The sequence below is a fragment of the Enoplosus armatus genome, chromosome 12 (genome assembly GCF_043641665.1).
Source record: "Enoplosus armatus isolate fEnoArm2 chromosome 12, fEnoArm2.hap1, whole genome shotgun sequence".
NCBI classification, from domain to species: domain Eukaryota; kingdom Metazoa; phylum Chordata; class Actinopteri; order Centrarchiformes; family Enoplosidae; genus Enoplosus; species Enoplosus armatus.
The window spans coordinates 16,508,511-16,528,252 of NC_092191.1; the positions used below are offsets into that span (position 1 = coordinate 16,508,511).

General features: G+C 45.2%; 1 protein-coding gene across 2 annotated transcripts; it reads right to left on the reverse strand.

The window, feature by feature from the left end:
- Positions 1-5,827: 5,827 nt before the first annotated feature.
- Positions 5,828-16,324, reverse strand: ism1 (isthmin 1). 2 transcript variants are annotated; one of them, XM_070915708.1, is made up of 6 exons: positions 16,172-16,324; positions 10,142-10,360; positions 9,057-9,312; positions 7,296-7,439; positions 7,060-7,149; positions 5,828-6,711 (listed from the first exon to the last, which is right to left on the reverse strand). In XM_070915708.1, the coding sequence occupies exons 1-6, from the start codon at positions 16,307-16,309 to the stop codon at positions 6,194-6,196; spliced, it is 1,365 nt and encodes a 454-aa protein (XP_070771809.1). In that variant the 5' UTR covers positions 16,310-16,324; the 3' UTR covers positions 5,828-6,193. The 2 variants fall into 2 exon arrangements, with proteins under 2 accessions (XP_070771809.1, XP_070771808.1); XM_070915707.1 differs by having other exon boundaries at positions 10,142-10,357; positions 16,172-16,309.
- Positions 16,325-19,742: the final 3,418 nt, after the last annotated feature.

Sequence of the window (19,742 nt, forward strand, 5' to 3'; positions counted from 1 at the left end):
GCATGTACTCTATGCCAATTTAACCCCCCCTCCAGCTCTCCAGTGTCACCTGGATTAGACTTGATGCACCATTGCCTTGATGCAAAATGTTTTCTTTGTTACTATTTTCCAACTAAAAGTGGCGTCCTTCCTTTTGTATATAAGCTATGTTTTAGGAAAACAGGGTGGATGTTCATGTTGTTTTGTATTGCTGAACAGATGTGACTATTTTCAGACATTTAGGGATTTCAAATGCAGGATGTTATTTTGTTCTTAAACTACTTTTCAAGTTTAAAAAGATGTCAGATTGCACCTTGTGGACTGCCTGCTACTCAAGATAACTGTTATGAATGAAGATTTATAGCTGGGAGAGTTGAACAGTGGTGATAAAAACTATTTACAATGTTAACACGTACAGATTAACTTCCATGTACTCGCACACACGTATTGTTATTAATCCTCCAGCATACTGTATAATGTAGCATAACGTGCATCTTAGATCATGACGAATTTTATAACCATTTCAGCCATAGAATGCTTTGCTTTGATTGTTTTACAATGTGAATACATAGCTATTGCATGTACAAAATCCAGTACAGTAAGCCACTTTGTGTTCTCTGACAGGCGTAGAGTTGATCAAGAAGCAGGAAGCTATGCACCCGAGTGATGCTGATACACATATATAGTGCTCAGGTAGCAGCATTTGACCCCACCGCCAAACATGACTGTTAGTCCTCACTTAAGAAATCACAATTTATATTTCTATAGTCACATTGACAGAGACATGTATTTTCTTGCTAAAAAAAAAAGGACAGTTAAAAACTCGTTTGTATGCATCAAGCCCATGACATGGTGCTGTTGAGAATTGTACTTGAAAGAAGTAAGGGTCTAAATTGATACTTCTGTTGGGATAATCAGTTCCTCTGGTTTTGCTGTTTCACTCAGTTACTACTAAGAATTCCAGTCTCAACAAAACCATAACAGAGCTTGTTTATTCTTTACTTGAAAATGCAACTAATATAAAATGGTATAAGCTATTGAAATTGTGATATGTGCACAGCTCTCTACAGTAAATAAAATCTATGTTGCTACATTTCTGCGTCTATCTTTAGTCTTTTAAACTCCACGACATGAGACACATTCTTCCATCTGAACCTTTTCCAAAAAAGACATTCATTGCTCTTAGGAGAGCCGTTTGTGTAAGCCCAAAACAGACAGCATAAATATCATAATCTGAACTGTGGACTGCCAAAAATGTATAGTCTGGGAATAAATTACATGCTGGGCAGTAACTGGAGTGGAAAAAGGATCCTGCTAAAGGACTTGTCAGCATGCTGAAACACTTCAACATGAGAGAGGAAATATTGAAATCTGTGTTTGTTGAGGGACCTCATGGCTATTAAGAATCTGTGCTGTACGTCCCTCACACACATACACACACAAGATGTTCCTTTCCTGAGCCACTGTTTTTTTTTGACATTTCAGCTTTTCGTCGCATTTAAAAAAGTGTGGATTACATAACCAAAATTTTCCATTCTCCAGTGTGTCTCAAAATGCTTTTTATTTTCTTCTGAGTTGTGTGAATTTGATCCCTCATAAATCTACTTTTAAAGGCTCTTATTAGAGAGGGCAGTTATTTATATCAATAGTCTAACAACAGTCTCTAGGGCAAGAGTTTGTCCAGCTGCTGGCTCTGGATCGTGGCCACTGTAGTGTCTGCGAGGAATTTGCAATAGAGATGTTCAAGAAGATAAATATATTCACCGTTTGAAGAGAGAGATGCCTCCCTGTCAGTGCATCATGCTTGGTTGTGGAAAAGGACCACATATTGATGATATCCAGCCAGTTTTGCCTCTCAGGTGCAAGATGTCACAGTCTTTTGACGTCACTAACGTGCAAAATGGATTTGACAGGTCAGGAGGAGCAGCAGAAGGTTCTGTGCATGTTTGTTTTCGTGCCACAGCCTCCTGACCCTGGTTTGATCCTGAGGGTCCATCTAAAAGGAGATGTGTTACCTTGCCCCTCACCCACACTCACACCATTCCCCATTAGCTTGATCATGTTATTATAGAGCACGCTCTTTTCATCAGAGCTAATCTGTGTTGCTGGGAGACCCTCGACCCCACTCAGCGCAGAACCTTCCCCTTCAAACATCATCCCTCTGTCCTGGATCCCCTCAGCTTTGAAAAAGGATCCTGGGTCTTTAAAAAGTGGACGGTGTCCTGAGCCATTCAAGGTGTATCCAATGCCTCGCGCTCAGCAAGGCTCTTAAATGCAAAGCAGACGGTGGAGCAAATAAAGATCAAAGGCAGCAGCCTTGCCTGCCTGGCCTGCTGTCCTCACATGCCAGGCGCTGCTGTCACAGTGAATCACGGCCATGCAGCTTCCGTGCTCATGCTGACCCCCCTCCCTCACCACCTAAGGGCCACCAACCCCCGCTCGGCGCCGTTACTGCCCCTCTGTGCCACTTTCCAACATCAACACTCACAGGGTTAAAACAAGAGTGTGCGGGGCTGCCGTTGTCAGGCCGAGCTAGAATTGACCCTGAGGAATCAGACGAGCCAGACGCCTCTCACCTTTATGCACATCAGGATCCTCTCTCATCGTGTTCACTGTTAGAGCACTGAGCCAAACAGTTTCAGTAGTATCATAGTGATTTATTCACTCAATTTCACTGTGCCTTCGTTGACTTTATTTCTCATAATGAAATCAATGATCTTGTGTGTGTGCGTGGCGACTCATAATGGATATTATTTGTCTATGCAATGATCCGGTGGATGTTAAATAAAGTCTGCCTCTTTAAAAGTCCATATGCATTTGAGTGAAACTGATTTCCACTCACTTCTGCTAGCACGTGACGCTAGCAGAGCATATAAAACATGTGGTGGTACATTAGTCAGAAGTTTAGCTCAATGAAAAGCGTGACTGAATATAATAACTCTTTTATGAGGGGGCAAAGCAGGTCTTTTTTCCTCTGTTGTCCTCATTTGTCCGACAGCTTACTGTGTGTGAATTTATGAGCGGGTGCATGTTATTTTAGATTTTGTCTGAACTGCTATGGAAGACATGAGCCAGAGGCAGGTGCCCATCTAACTAGATGATGTCCATTGCATGGTGATACTATATGTCCAAGTGAATAAGAACGTTTAGTTATGTGCTTTGTCATTGTTCTGCCATAGATGGTGCAGCTGCAGATCCCTGCAGCATCTCAGCGATGTCCTGGCAGCAGGACCCCCCCACTCATCCCGTGACTAGCTGTACCAAAGATGCAGAGTTCAAGCAGCCCCACCCGTGTTTTGCTGGTAGGACATTGGGGGTGAAGGTTGAGAGGGAGGGACAGAGCGGCTAGATAAGCAACCTCCTGGTCCAGGTCAGCTATTCCAGATCAGAAGAAGAAGAAAAACCTTTTAATTAGGTTTGCCGTGCCGTTAGGGCCCTGCGGTATTGCGGCCCAGACACTTCCTGCATTGTGCTACACCACCCATAAAGTGGCAGAGCGAGGGAGTGAGTGAAAGAAAGTGAGGGAGAGAGGCTAAAAATGGCTCTGCCACATCTGCACCACACCACAAAACAAAGAGATGCCTGATTGCCACCATGCATCATGGTTATTTACCTACCAGAAGCCCCACAGTGAGCTCCGGCATTGACAACAAGCCACCTGGACTTGTTTTAATGTGAAATATTTCTGGAGAACAGCTAAGCTTTCTCTTAATTTACTCCAACATTAACCCAAGTTTCCACTGCTTTCGTCTTCTTTTTAACTCCTCTTGTTTTCTTATTCCCACAGTTAGCTCTTGTGTGGAGATCTGCTGACAAATCCCAGAGCCAGCCCTGTCAAACTGGGTCTAAAACAGTGTAAGTACGTTGGACATAATTCCTTTCTCATTACAAAAATAGAGGCAAAATACCAACAATCATATCTTGGTGATGCTTAATGAGCCCTTTGGGATCCTTGACAATATACCACTAATATGGTGCTTTGCATCCTTTGAAACATACCAGAGTAGAGCCCTGGAAATAGCAGCACAAAAGCGAGGCCTCACTGACGCCCCACAGCCAACGCAACAAGTCTTCTCTGCACTCTCTGTACCCACTGGACTACATGGTCTACAGTATGTCTGCCCTCTCATCCATTTTCACACCAATCACGCTCAGCCTCTAAATCTTGGATCTGTACTTCTACCTGCGCCTTGACACAGGAATCAAGTTGTGCTATAGCGTTTGTAGGGGAGGGGAAAAGAAATGAGAGATGAAACGTGAGGAGGGTGTACGAGTAATTGCCTGCTCTGGAGACACGTGGAGCCTGTCTGGAGGAGAGATACTGGGGGCGGAGGGGGCGGTGGTGGTGGTGGGTGGAGGTATGTCATCAATTTGAGCTCGGCCCTAATGTTTCAAAATAAAGACGAACACCTCACTTTGATCTTCATGGCCTGTTCAGCAGACGGCCTGCTAAGATAACGATCCATGCCGGTACTGTAATCTTAGCCTCGAACCATGCTCTTACTTAAGAGAGAGGGACAGGAGACTTGAAGAGAGAGCTTTACACTCTGTGGGTCTGACAGCACAGAGGGAGACGCATGTCTACATTTAAAAAAGAGTGTGTCTGCGTGATTTACAGCCAGCATTCGAGGGTGGGTTGTTGATAAAAGCCTGTGTTTTGGGATAAATGGGTCGAAGGATGCGTGTGGAGGAATTTTGTATGAATAGTGAAGCGACCAGGCGGTTGCGAGCAGCGCCTCAGGGGTGTGGAACGTGCTGGGGCCTGCTGCATTATAAAGACAAGCCCTGCACCCGGGCCAGCTGTGCCATACACAAGGCTGCAGGAATGAGAGCACCATGAATGGCTTTCTCTGTGTGACAATGACTGCAGCACTCAGTGGAGAGGGAATAGTCAGAGGTCCTTGCTACGTACAGGCAGCATTGAGTGTGAGTGTGAGTGTGTGTGTGTGAGTGTGAGTGCATGTGTACACTGAGAAATTACTCAGGAATGTGAGGATGCATGCCAAAGACAAAGAATTTGAGTCGCATTCAAGGGAACCTTACCCTCCTCGCCCACTGAAGAAATATCACAATCCCATCAAAAGGCCCGAGAGCCACACTGGATGGGACTAATGGAAGTCTTGTGCACTGGCTTAAGCCTGTTGGAGGAGTTTCATTGATGAGATGAGATGCTGTTGTTCTTCCTGAATTTACACCTTCAAGAGATATTTGCCATGAAGATCATACACGCAAAGAATTTGTTTTTTTTCTAGCAACACATTCATTGGCTTTTTAAACATTTATTTATAGATTTATATCTCAAAAATCTTTTTCCGTACAGTTGAATTCACACATTCTTTGCGCTCTATTACGGTTCAATCCTAACTTGAGACGCATTTGCGCACCTTGATGGCGATGAAGTTTGAAGCCAGAAAAGAATCTGAAGTTAGCATTCAGCCATATGTGAATCAGAAACCACAGTCGTAGACACCCGACTCAGACACAGCTACAACTTAATAAATACTTTACAAAAATAATGCAGGCTTTGTACAATGAAGATATGCCTCGGAGACACAAGGGGCACGGTTGTAAATTAATGGTGGAAAAAAATGTGCATGCTAAATAAACTCATAAGCTTACATGAGAACCTGGATACTGTTGTGAAAATGGGAGAAGATTGGATAATCCTGTGCTCTGCCCCCCCCCCCCCCCCCCCCCCCCCCAAACACACAAAAAAACACATTCCTGAAGGATCTCATTATTCTATTAGCACAGGCCTCTCAGATTCACCAAACATAAACAATCTAGGGAGACAGACATGGACACAATCTAAACGGACATTCCTAGAATAATAATTTTCCCTTTTTAAGAATATAAACTCAGTTCTCCCTTTAGTGAAACAAATCTGAAAGAGTCAAATCATCAGTGACACAATTACTGGCAACATTTTCATTCATTTTTATAAAAAATTTAAAAAACAAAGCAACGTTTTGTGCCTGGTTTTGGTGAAGTCAAGAAAAGTTCCTTGTGAGCAAGTAAGCATTCTGACTCTGTTGAATTTATATTCCTCTTGGTTCAAAAGAGCAGTGAGTCTTGTTCCTCAGAGCCTAAAAGGTCTGCGTTGTTATTTGACCTAAAACAGAATAAAAAAATGGCTTCAGCACCATTTTTGAGGTTTAGCTGAATATTTAAGCAGTGTGTTTTTTTTTCTTTTTTCCTTTCCCTCTGCAGCGGGTTAGAATTCCCTCGCTTCTTCAAACTGTTTGTAGTAGTCCTCGTCCTGAGGGTTGTCGGGACACTTCTGTCCGTTGTTTGGCGGCCTGGCCTGGTTGTAGCGGCTCCAGTCCCCTTTGCAGATGATCCAGGGCAGGATGTCCACCTTATAGTGCAGGTCGGCTGAGAACTCCGTGCTAATCAGGTTGGGCGTGCCGGCCCCTTTGCCGCGAGTGATGAGCTTCATGTTGTCGTCGTAGCAGCAGTGCTGTGCGGCCAGCGTGGTGGACTCCAGCGTCAGCATGGAGCGGATGCAGTAGCGGGCCGTGGGCTTGTAGATCTCCAGCTTCTCTTTTGGCCCGCTGGCGTCTTTCCAGCGGAAGTCTCGGCGCGTGGGAGCATCGTGTACGTCGGCTGTGCTGTAGGCCACCTCGGTCGGGTAAGAGCAAGGGCAGCTGGGGAGGTCGTTTGCCACCTTGGTCATGTACTTCTTCAAGAAGTCACTCTTGCAGTTCATCCACCGCTCGCAGCTGTCAGTGTCTGAAAGAAATGAAGACACTATTAAATGCTACATCTCCTTCCCAACACTCCCCAGCATTAGACAATGAAACCAGCAGAGTGAGAAAGTGTCTTTTTAATATAATATATGTTTTTCACTGGGTTGATGAAGAACAGACAGACAGAGAGAGAGTGGGCAGCGGCATACTGTGCTCTTCCTGCCCTGCTGCACATTTTCATCTCTGCGCAGTAATGGAGCGCAGCCCGAGCACGAGGAATGCTAAGTGTGTGAAGGGACACTGCTGCCAGATGGATGAACTGTCTTTGATAGTGTAGGAACATCTGAATAAGGGATAGTCTGGAGTAAGACAAGAGTAGGCAGAATCTTACCAACACCAAAGAGCTCTGTGGCATTGAACTCATCTGTTCCGGCTAACAGGCTCACTTCAGTAGCTGCTGTCTTGAAGGCATCTTCAATACCTTTAGAGAGATGAATGCACAGTGAAAGGTGGATCAAAAGATGAAAGACCAGACTAAATCAACACATGCACTTACAAACTATCCTCTAACATCCATTAACCACATCTTTGCTGGTGTGGAATTCCTTTGTTCCATCAAGACTTTACCTGGGCAGTTGGGCATATCACACGTTCTGGACTCGGTGGCTGTGCAGGCGTAACCGCATGACCTGGTTCTCTTCTGGTTGCCATTTCCACAGGTGACGCTGCATGCTGTCCAGTTACTCCAGTCCCCCTCGCCGTCCATATAGTCTGCATCAGAAAGAAAGAGAGAGAGAGAAATCCTCAGCTCTGATGCAGGCCACATGCTGAACTTACTCAGGCCTGTTAGCATGCCTCACTAATAATAAGTGGGGGGAGGACATGAAAGGGGAAGTGGGGGAGCTCAAAGTTCTCTTTGACTTTGCCCCTCAAAGCAGACACCACGCAAGCCTGTCTACACACACACACACGCATACACTATGTTGTACATGCTAACGCAAAGGTGTTGAACCGGAGAGTGCAGGGCGAAGGGCACAGTGTGTGTGTTCAGTCAGCGAAGTAATTCCAACAAAGCTACAGGGGATCCAACAGGGAATTTACAAATATAAATGTTCCAGTGTCCCTGGCACAGTGGCACAGTGGCACCGTGGCACCGGACACCGTTCAGCTGCTGTGATTCATTGGTTTGAGAATGGGAAGTGAAATGGCAAGAAATCCTCTTTAACTCCAATTATCATTGAGCAGATCGCTGTAATGGGTGTACATGGAAACAGTTACACTGGGCTCCACCACCACCTCACCCCGCCATCACCATCACTACCGCACACAAACTCACACACACACACACACACACACACACACACACACGCACACATCTTGAAAGCAGTGCTCCATCAATGAGGAGAATTAATGTGGGCATGTTGGGAAGTATTTCTGGCCGGGGTCCAAACCTTCCTATACACCCCCCCCCCCCCACTGCCATCTGCCCCTCATTATGAGCAATGAGCATTTTGTATGAATACAGGCCAGATAGCCATCCAGCGCTGCTCCCCCTACTCCTTCCATAGATTACTACGCCCAAAGAGCTGGTGGCAGCTCAGACAGAACTCAGAATTTGGAAAACTTGATAATAACCTGCCCTCATCCCGCAGATGAGACAGCTGAACGTGCGATCAGTGGCCTGTGATGGATGATGCCTCACCGCCTGTCCACAATTATGATTATTAGGTTAAAAACCAGGACGTAATGATGATAAAATATTTCCTTGTCCATTAGTGTGGCATGAAGTAAAGGATGACTGAGGGCGGACCGCAGCGATAAGACAGGAACATTAAACGTGGGATATGGTTTGACAAAAAATGATTATAAAATCGCCTTCCTCACCGCTGCAGTGCAAGTGGATGAAATGACATATACCACAGCATGCGCATTCCTGTTCGACCATGTTGGTTTGGGCATGCTACAACACGGGACGGACGCATACTGTATGACAGTGAGTGTAAATTCTTCCACGGCAGATTTATCTGTGGGGTTCCTTTCTGGAGAGTGTTGTGAGAATGGCGTGGCAGCCAAACAGTGCTTCTGGCCCCATTCCTGCTGCTGAACTTTGATGTAGCAAGGCGTTTAAACTGTGTCACGTAGCTTGGTCCGCACCACAGAGGAATCCATCTCATAAAAGAGTGTTAAAGGCTTCAATCAGGGGCTCCCAAAGGATCGCCTGGGATGACTGCACTTATTATGGTGACAGCTTAAATCAGCAAATCTGCAAATTACAGATTCCACATCAGACTATGGCCATCTGTGGAAAGCGCTGGAGACCAGCGCTCAAATAAGCGACGTGCATTGTGCACTCATTTCCTTGCAAACGCACCCTCCTGTCATCCTCACCATATTCAGTTTGAGCTTTGCTTCCTCCCCCGGTGCCTCCTCTCCTGTCCCAGTCTGCCGGCGGCCTGAGGAAGTTGCTGTCCTCACTGTTGCCGTAGGAGCGATCGTGCTCCTCTGTTTGATGGGTGGTGGAAGAGGAAGAGGATGAAGGCCACCAGTTTCTCCAGTTAGGAGAAGCCCAGTTGGGTTTGCTTTCCTTACGGAGGCCTTTTTCTGGCTCATGGCCCTCCAGTCCATCCACCACTTCAATGGTCACCTGTATCAAAGAACAGAAGTCCATTTATATAGCACTGTTTGGACAGAATGGGTTGATCGGGTGCCGTGAGGTGACACTTTCTGATACCACTACGCACAATGTCACCCCCTCCCCCTTTCTGTCCTAACACATGTGCCTCCCAGATGAGGGGGGACCATCACCCCTGCCCCACAGTCACCCTCCCACCTCTTGGGCTCTCTCCACCTAAACACAAAGTTCAAAGGGCTACTCAGCCTCCTCCAGACCATGAAAGCCAGATGAATCCCAGGATCAAAGACACCCCCCTCCCTCCTCCTCCCCTTCTCCCACAGCCTCACGCCCTTGCTCAATTGGTTGCTCCTCTCTCTTCCCACATCTTGAGATGTTAATACACTTTGTTCGTGCTCGGATTTAGCAGTGATGCTCTCAGAAATGGAAAGACCCCCTCGCTGGATTAGACAGGAGAATGATTTAAACATGGCAGCGGTTACTCGGCCATCTGCACCACTGAGGGACTTATGGGCAAGGGGCTTGCCACACATTTACATAAGCTGCCGTCTGTCTTCCTGCACATGCGTTAGTAGTGAGGCATTGCTGGTTAGTGTCTGCCTTTTAGCTGTCATTATGATGGACGTGAGACCTCAGTGTCTTACGTACGAGCCAGGAAGTGTGAAAGGGGACAGGGGGAGAAGGAAGGAGGAAGAGGGAGAAAAAGGGGTTAGTGATGTGCACCAAACTATTCTCCTTCTTCCTGTTTGCTCTTCCTGTCCTATGTGCTTGAGTAGCCATGTCTTACAAGTGAGTGAAAGCATCAAAGCACACTGGCAGGTGCACAGACACACATGATCACCTGTATGTTGGGATTCTGTCCATTGATATCGGCTTTGGAGAGGTCGGGGAAATTGTGCAGATCTAGGAGGAAACCTCCGGGGCCGTCCCTGTGTACGTTGCTGCCTTGTGTCCACGGGAGGGCGGCAGGCCGGTGGGTCAACTGGTGTTCTGGACCAGACCTCCGGTCTTCAGGGGCCAGTTGGGCAGAGGAGCTGCTTTTTACATTTATATTGTTCTGCTGAGGACAGAAAAGAACATAATATTGGTTTGTGCATTCACAAAAAAACATTATTAGAATGTTTATAGAATATATTTAATTCCCTTTCGTGTGAATGCTAAGACTAAGGGCCCTGTACGTCACTTGGCATCTATAGCGTCTGCACACTCAGCAACAGCAGACTGATCTCTCATGTTGACAGAGGTTCATGTGGCCGTGACCTCTGTCATAAATCCTGTGGACAGTGGACTCTTGACTAAGAAGGAGCCACTGAAACAGCGAGACGAACGCCACATTGAGTTCTGTACGTCTTTCTGCTTCCACCAAAATATAATCAGTATAGAGCCTGCATTCCAAACCAATGTCACAGTTAGACTGCATATTCTTTCCATTTTTAACTGACAGAGCATGCTGCTGTTTTACCATAGTAATATAATGTGGACATTTTTAGCATGTTCTGGTGCTGGCTGGGAGAAAAAGAGAGATGCAAGACTGATGGTTTTCCTGCTCTGGGGCCATACAGAGAAACCTAAGCAAACATAGCAAAATAATTACATCTGCCGTCTTGTAGACAGAAAAACATTTGGTCTTCTGACAGGGGGGTTGTAAATCCGTCCCAAAAGGACAGTTGAGGCATATGTCCCCTGTCAGGTATGCACAGAAGAAACAATTTTTCCTCAATTGGACAGACAGCCATAAGTAGTCGGCAATCATCCATTCTGGGGTGGCAGAAAATAAGATCAAACAAAGCCATCAATCATGTTCCTTGTTTTCTTTTTTCATGTCCCATTTCTTCCTCCCCAGTGTTTTTGTGGCCAGGCGGAGGCCTGAGAATATGGCAGCAGTGCTGTACGGTTGCGGTGGCCAGTCACAGACAAAGTGTCAGCTCAGCCACATTGTGGTGGGCATAAAAGCCCCCAGTGGAGCTGTTTGTGTCCAGCCAAGGTGCACTCTGGGACAATATAGGCGCTGTAAATGGAGCTGCACAGCAAGGGAGGAAGGATTATAAATGTACATGTAACTTTAATTCAACCGCAGAGGGGACAGCGGCCGCACAGAAAGACCCCCACATCCATTTAGCATTACTTTTCTTAGTTCACCACCGGAGACCAGATGGAGTTCGTATGATGATCTGATGCATTTCAAAGAATTTAAAAACTTTGACATCACATATCTTAATGTGTGCAACTGCCATAATTACAATGATTATCCAATTGCCTATAATTGTGAGGAAGAAGAGCAGATAGTTCTGCATTTTGCCTGTAGCCACCAAAATAAAAGGAGGGAGAGATAAGACGATGAGTTTTTATGAGAATTTATGATCAAAATCATAAAATGTGAGGGAAAAAAAGATTCTGAGATAGCAGATTCAAATTAAAACCACAAATTTCTTTTTCCATAAACGAACAATTATGACTGAGAGGCTCAGTATATCTCTACAGCATAGTTTGTGCCTCAGCTATCGACCCTTTATGTGAACATCACAGGACCCTCTTTGGTTCTATCACAAGCTCTCGGGCTTTGAGATGCCCGTGTGATAACCCTGTCTTTCAAGTTCCCAGCCTTCAGAAGTCACTCAGTGGCTGTAATTGAGCTCCACTGGGGGAGCAGGCACAACACAACACTCACAGGTTCAATCACAGTGTAAATACATACATACAATAGTAAATAAAGTCTGGTTGATCTCCGCTGGGTGGGTTTCATCTTTATGAATTATATTAGCGTTTAACTGCAGACCACACAAGTTGCTCTTCAGTCCAGACGTTACTGTTTTATTATACTGAACAGTCATTTAAATCCACTGCCAGAAAACACTTCACAGCCACTGAAGACAGACGATGTCTTTTATTTTCCCATCATAAGTCTGTGAGTTTTCATTCACACCTGTCATTCAAGGAAATTCACCCAGAGATGCAAAAAAATGACTTACTACTTTCTCCCTGAGTTGGTGTATTAAAAGAAAGCAAATGCTCACACCACAAATGTTTCAGAATACGCAAACTGACGTGAAACCCAGTCACAGTGTTTGCAGGCAGATTAATCCTCCATTATCTAGTCTGATCCCGTCTCAATCTTCTGTTTTGTCATATTATGATGTATTACACATGACAGGCAGATTATCTAATCCTGACACAAATTTGGTTTATTCAAAGTCACACTTAAAGGCGTTCTGATCCCAGGGCAACACTTGTGATGATGCTTCACTCAGTATGGGAGGCCACTGAACTGAGGTCTGCTTGTAAACACAGAGCGTTTGTCAGTTTATGGGCAAACATTGGTGGCTTAGCAGTAATGCAATTTGATTTATGTTTAGGCCATAGATTATATTGCAGATAGTAGGGTAAAATGCACCACATGGGAAGTGCTGCATGTTGGAATAAAACTAGTGGTAATAATTTGCCACAAAACTGCTTAGGATCCAAAAGAGGAAATGGGAAAGCAACACGAATCAAACTGATCCGGCCACAGTCTCTGAACTCTGATATGGAGGGATATTTTCTGATTTTCTGTTGGTTGGTTAATTGTGTAAGGTCTGTTAAAATCAGTATAAACAAACAGTTTGCTGTGGGAAATGTCTTATCTGTCAGCTGTGAAAAGCTACACAATTTACAAACTGGCCATGGTGAGGCTAGCAATGTCTGCAGACGTTCATGAAGGTGTTCAGAAAAACAAAGCAAGTCACCAGTTTTCACTTAATAATATGCCATATTGCTTTTTCTACCTTTATTTGTCCTAGACACACTTAAATATGAGAGCTGCCTTGTGCAACTTTAGGTGAGTTAGAAATAATTTACTAACCTAAGCTTGCATTTCCCAGCCAATATTGAATTCAAGCCCACAACAGAGGAGTTATAAGCCATTTTCTGTAATCTAAGCCAGCGTCATCTACCAAGGACCTAAGAAAGAACAATCATATGTGATAATTTTCCTTGTAGAGAAATTACAATCTTCTTGACTTCTCTAAAAGCTAATATTTCATGTTACATAAACATTTTCATTTTGAGCCTTTGAAGAGTAAAGACCTTAGACAATAGATGCTGCTGGAATGTGTACACAGTGTTGATATTCAGCTTATTGTCTCACTTTCTTTGGTGCCAACAGGACAGATGCTGATTCGCTCTCACTGTAAATACATAAAAATCTTGCCAAAACATGGAATAAATATCAGCCTCAAATATAATGCTGTTGATTAAAGCCTTGAGCTGAATGGTAAATAGGAAAATTGTGATAGTTTGATGATAGATTTGATATTACAGCTGAAAACAGTCCTTCACTTGGACAACAACAGGGAAATCTAAGCTGCTTTTCCCCATAAGCACTGAGATTTCACTAAATCTATATTTCCATCTGGGAGCTCAGCAATGTGAAGGACAAACCATGAAATTTTATACATCCAAATAACAGATTTTTTTCCTGTCTCTATCAGTATTTCAGCAGAACGATTTAGGAGAATTAGTAGAGTCGAAAATAATGGAAAGAATGCACAACATGGGAATTGGTCATCAGATAGGAATGGCAGTGTGTATCGGTTGTGTAAAGCCCGTCAATTCTCGATAATGTCGACATAAACACCTCTCTCCGTCTTTTCCAAATGACTCTCAGCGGAGCTTTTTAACACAAGTTAATGAGAAAAACATGCTGTTTTCTCTAGTACTCTAGTTTAAATGTTAAAAATCAGCAGTGTTCCCCTTTGACGGCGGGCTGCTTTACAGTCCCTATCACTCATCTGAGATCTTCCTCAGCGAGGAACATGCTTTAATTTGGAGATCAAAAGTGACACACCATTCCTCAGTTCATCTGGGGCCTCCCAGGATGTCACCCCCCACTCTCAAAAGCCATGAATGAACACTTGCACACACAAGCCACCCCCTCTCCCTCCTCACAGTATCTCCTCTTCTTTTCCCGCTTCCCCCTTTTTCACTTTGTGAGGGCTGCTTAAAGGGGCATGACTCCATTTTCAATTGGGAGCAACTCAGGGGTCCTTCCCCCAGGGAGGCTGGCAGGAAATGAAGGCAGTGCACATTGTGCCAGATGCTTTTCAGCACTACACTTATGTAGGTGGAAGACCCTGTCACACTGGGTGTACGTATGTGTTTATTTACAGGATCAAAATGAGTAGAGGCTATAAATATATAAAATCTAAACCCTTTAGACAGGACTTCTCGGAAATAAAAGAAGAAAATAAGCTCCAGGGTAGAAAACCATGATTCATTAATGAATGAATAGAATATCACACCAACTTTAATGCGCCTTGGACCAAAGAGTTTTCTCTCTCCACTACAGGTGCATGCAGCCGCATCCTGTCATTTGTGTTTCTGTGAATGGCATTTTAAATATGACACCTTGGAATGACAATACACCCCCTGGGCCGTGACAAGCCCGGCCGAAAGATGACATCACTGCCTTCAGTGGCGGACCAGTGAAGCATATCCGCACATAGTCGGAGCATTCATGAGCAAAAAAAAAAAAAAAAAGACATTCAGCGCTTTGCTCAACATGGGGCATGAGTGGTGATGCAGGGCTCTTTCATCACAAGCCAGAATCTCTATGTAAATTTGGACGCGTGACAAAGGGGATGTTGAGGTAGGAATGGGTGGCATGTGTTTAGTATTTTTACTGCCATTCCTCAGGAGAAACTCCCTCCTGGTCCTCACATCCCGCTCGTCCAATCCAACATTTGGCTGCGTGACAAATATTCAATAAATTCCTGAAATATTTCCTCAGCTTTGCATGCCCTGATATCCAACCGAACACAGGCTTGCTGTTGCATATGCGCAGGCCAGTCTACAGCGATGGCAGTGATAGTGGAGATAAGGGAAATTACCCTCACCATCCTCTGTTGAAGTAAAAATTCTTTCCATTCATTTCCCCCCTAGCCCCAATAAAGCATTTATGAAGGGACACCATTCCAGTGGGCACAAATACCCATTTATCACTCGGACATGAAGGAAGTATTTCAGTAGCAGGCTAAATATACATCAAAAAGCAGCTGAAGGATGCTTAACACTCTCTAAAAAAGCCTGTTGATCCCAGACCTGTCTTAACCCTCAGGATTTGAGGCTGTACTGGAGTCTGTGTGCTTTATGCTGGTGTTAAAATGGGCAGTTCAACTATTAAATCTGTCTTAAGTGGTGTCATGTTGACAAATGTCTCCCTTGTGAAATTGTGTGGAGGCAGGTTCTAAACTGGCCCACAACCCTGAAAAGATGTCATTAAAACCTAGTATTCTGACTCAACACTGAACATGAATACCTGAATTTTTACATGAGGCCTTGCCCACAAGTGTGAGAATAGTGCAGGATCCTATTAAACAAGTTGGGCTTAAGGCCTGATGTGGGGCAGGGCAGGAGTCAGTTTTAATGCCAGAATCTTCTCCAAACACAACATGTGTGTTGGTGGGGGTGGGGATGGGGGGGGTACCTTCAGGGGTTCAGCTCTGACCCTCATCCCAGCCTCATCAACTGAAAGCTTGGATGACACTGATGAGCCCATGATGACAGAGAGGTGCCTGCAGCTAGCATTTAACCTCCAACCATAGGGAGGCGCGTCTGGTGTGGGGGGCTGATCTCTGACCCTACCTCATCTTCCTTCCCTCTGCTGGCTCCCTGCCATTCCCTGGGGACTCCCCAGGGAGACCACATCCCTGTGTATGTCAACAGTCCCCAAAGACTCACAGAGTTTCCAGGGAATAGTGGCTTTATTTTACCTGGGCCAGTGGCTCATATAAGCATTTTATCAAGCCCGTCTGTGACCAAATGAGACCCCTTAGACATCCCCCTTTGCATTAAATCTGCCTTATGGAAAGCCCCACACAACTAACAGATTTCTCACCTCTGTAAGTGCTGTGTCCTGATCCAGGCTCAGAGTGACATTTCCCTGCGGCAGCGGACTGCTCCGCAGCACCGTGATGTGCAAGGTAAGGAGAAGAAGTCCCAGGAGCAGCAGCACTTCCGCAGCCAGTCGCACCATCCTCTTGACGCGGCCGCTCTTGGGAGCCTGCGGTGTGGTCGGAGCTCCGACTCCGCCTCCTCCCGGTGCAGAGACTCCAATCTCCGGATCCGCCGGGGACGAGGAGCCGCAACACCACTTCGGAGCCACTTCGGGAATCAGAATTGCAAAAACGAAGGGAAAAGGATGGGAGGGGGAGCAGTCGAATAATGTGGAAAAAGTGCTGTAGATGAATCTGGATCCAGAAGATTGTCTTTGTAAACTGTGGGATTGTCCTAAATTAAGATGTATCCTCTTTTACTGACTGTTCAGATAGTGTGATTTCAAGACAAATATGATGTGAGTTAATCTGCCAGTTAATACAGAGTACGGAGTAGTACTGCACCGCTGATCCAGCGCGCAGCATTAACACTTTCCGCTCCTGGTGCGCCCTCGTCTGATCTCCAAGCTCAGGAAACTTGCAGCCCAGTTGCCCCGTGGTGTCCACGCCACATTCTCAGCCTCACACTTCACTTTTCCTCACTTCCACTTCAGCCGCTTTACGCACTTCTTGTTTTGTCCACATTCTGCGCTGCCCAGCGCGTTATTCGACGTGGCTACCTTTGGAGAAAAAAAAAAAGTAGGCTACAGGTAGTTCAAAAAAGATATCTTCCCAGTGAAGACTTCACGGTGGAGCTGTGTCTGCTTCAAAATCAGTATCCATCCATTATGCTGCGGATTGTGAGTCCAGCAAAATAAAGAAGACGCGTCTCTAACGAGTCCTGCTGGAGGAAACAAGTCAAACCATATCAAAGTACGGCTTCCTGAGACACACGCTGTTCTTGTTGTGCGCTCTTGAGGTGGTTTTATACTATACGCCCCTGTGCAGGCGCCCTCCCCCTGGTTAACTCTTTCGTCCCTCTCAACAAGTCCTCCCCAAAGTCCGGCCGGGATGGACACCCAATACTCTTGTGGAAGTTTTGGTATATATGGTATAAAGTATATAATGCTCCGTTTCCCATTGCAGATGAGACACTCTGGAGTCCTGTCTAACATGACAAACATTATGGCAGATTTCATCATCTCAGTAGGCATTAAACCTCCGTAATGTATGCTGATTAAGTCACCCCTACACGCTTTATTATACAGACACAATGAGGACTCCCTGAAACAACCCAAAGTAACCTTGGTGGTCCCCGGAGGCGCACGGGGCACACAGGCGCGTCGCAGCGCAGAGGAGGACACCCGGGGGCGCCTTTGCAGGAGGTCCGCCTCTCCTGTTGACGTGCGTCCAGCGGTGGCCTTGTCTCAGTCTGTGATTAAAAACGCCGCTGCGGAAGGTGATGTAACACTTCACTTAAGCAAGACAAATGGCGCGTAATGTGATTAGCCCTCGTGAGACTTTTTTATTGTCCGCTTCAAAGGCCGAGTCGCTGTGTCAAATCACGCAGCAGGCAGGGGATGCTGCCGCCGCTGCAGCATGTGTGACAGTCCTCTGAACCCCGAGGCACCGAAAACACCGCGCAGCTAATGTCATTTGTCGCCTTTGAAGTCAATGCATTCAGTTTGTGGGGCAATAATGAAGCTGGTGATGACAAACAAGGTCTCATTGCCTGGATAGTGTCATGGGTTATTTATCAGTGTCATTACAGCTCGCATAAAATCATTTTTACACACATTTTCTTTAGGTTATTTGGTTGATGTTGTGGCCAAATGGCGCGTAACGCGCAGCTCCCGGCAGGACGACGGACCGGCAGCAAAGCCAAAGCGTCGCCCAAATGAGACTGCTGTGGCCTGTTCACATTAAAACTAAATACACTTCAAAATAAAGACAAGGAGGATGTATTCTGAGTAATGTTATTTGCTTCGTTGTTCCTGCATCACATAGTTTCTACATCAAGTTTGTGTTTTAAAGCCAAAGAAAACCCACAGAGGGTCATCACTAATTTAATTTTTACAGCTCCCTTTCACCGTGAAACGAGCCTCCAGCATGACCCCTGCAGGAGTGATTCTGGGAAGTTAGGTAAACTCCGGCCCTGCACTTACTTCAGCGGAGATATAACTCCAGTGTGCCCATCTGATGCCCATGTGTGCCAGAGAGCACAGTGAGTAAATGTGGTCAGTGTGGCAGCTTGCTCTCTACTCTGGAGACAATGGAGTCACTGGCAGCAGAGTGATGAGCAGGATGGAGTAATGATGTTACCCAGTATCTTATTTCATTCATTAATACCCCTATATACATGCTGAAGAAGAGTTCCCAAATATCGGATGAGGCTGATCAAATGACTGAATTATTCTAAATATACAAGTAAGTGTTCCTAGCCATCTTCTGTGCTAATGAAACACACCACATTGGCCTACTTCATTATGCTCTTCCCAGTATACAGCTTTACTGCAGTCTTACTTACTTCAGGCACAGCATAGCTGTCTAAACCATGTAAATCTGTTCTTTGTCTGCTTCACTTCAAAAATCCCTCTCCAGAATAGAAAAATCTCTGTCTAAATGGGAAACAGAGAGCAGAGAGAATGGCTTGCCTGCTTTGGACACAGTGGTGGACATCAAAGGCGTAGCAGAGGATCCCCCCTTCAGAATAGCAGCTACATGCCATTCCAATAAGTGCAGCGTATTTGGATCTGCAGTTCAAAAGAGGCTGTTGCAGGCAGGCAGGTCTCTGGGGCCTTGCCACCAGTAGTCTGGCTGCACAGATGTTTCAAATGCCAGCGCAGACCATTTGCCACTTCTGCTGAAACTGAGGGCAGTTAGAAGTGACTGGAGGGAAGTTTGGCAAGACACGTGCTTCCCTATACACACATAATACACATTGACTGGTAGGCAAGGTGTATTACCATACTGCCGCTCTGCTATTTGAAAAAGACACCTCTGGAGTAGACAGTCCATACAAATATTGATAACTGTTTAATAATTCATCAGAAAATATAAACAGGAGGAAAATATAAAATGCTTTACCTGTCTTTTTAAGAAAAATGTCTTTCTTGAAATACTGAAAATTAAAAAACAAAATTAAAACTTGTCTGTTTTGTCTGCTGAACCAACAGAAAATAGCTATTCTCCACACAGGTTTAGGGTTATATGAAGCCTCCATCAGTTGAATCATACAAATTTGTCCCCCAGAAGTGATTTGGCTACTTACATGTTAAGTGTGAATACTGACTAAAGCAAAAGGCAGTTCAAAAAAAGCCACCGATATGCTGTCGTCTTCTTCGTTCTCAAATATGAGGTTCCTCGAACAAACATTTTTCCTGCTGTGTGACAAAAATGTTGCTGGTAAATCTCAGCAAGTTAAGAGTTTGCCTTTCTGCGTAATCACAGTGGAGCCTCATATTGGAGCACTCCATGCCTGTAACACACTGAGTTATGTCCAGAGTGAATTCAAGCTTTTGAGTTTCTCTTTCCACACATCTGTCTTCTGCTGCAATGAATTCAGCAATGTTCACATTTAGACTAAAGGTGAAA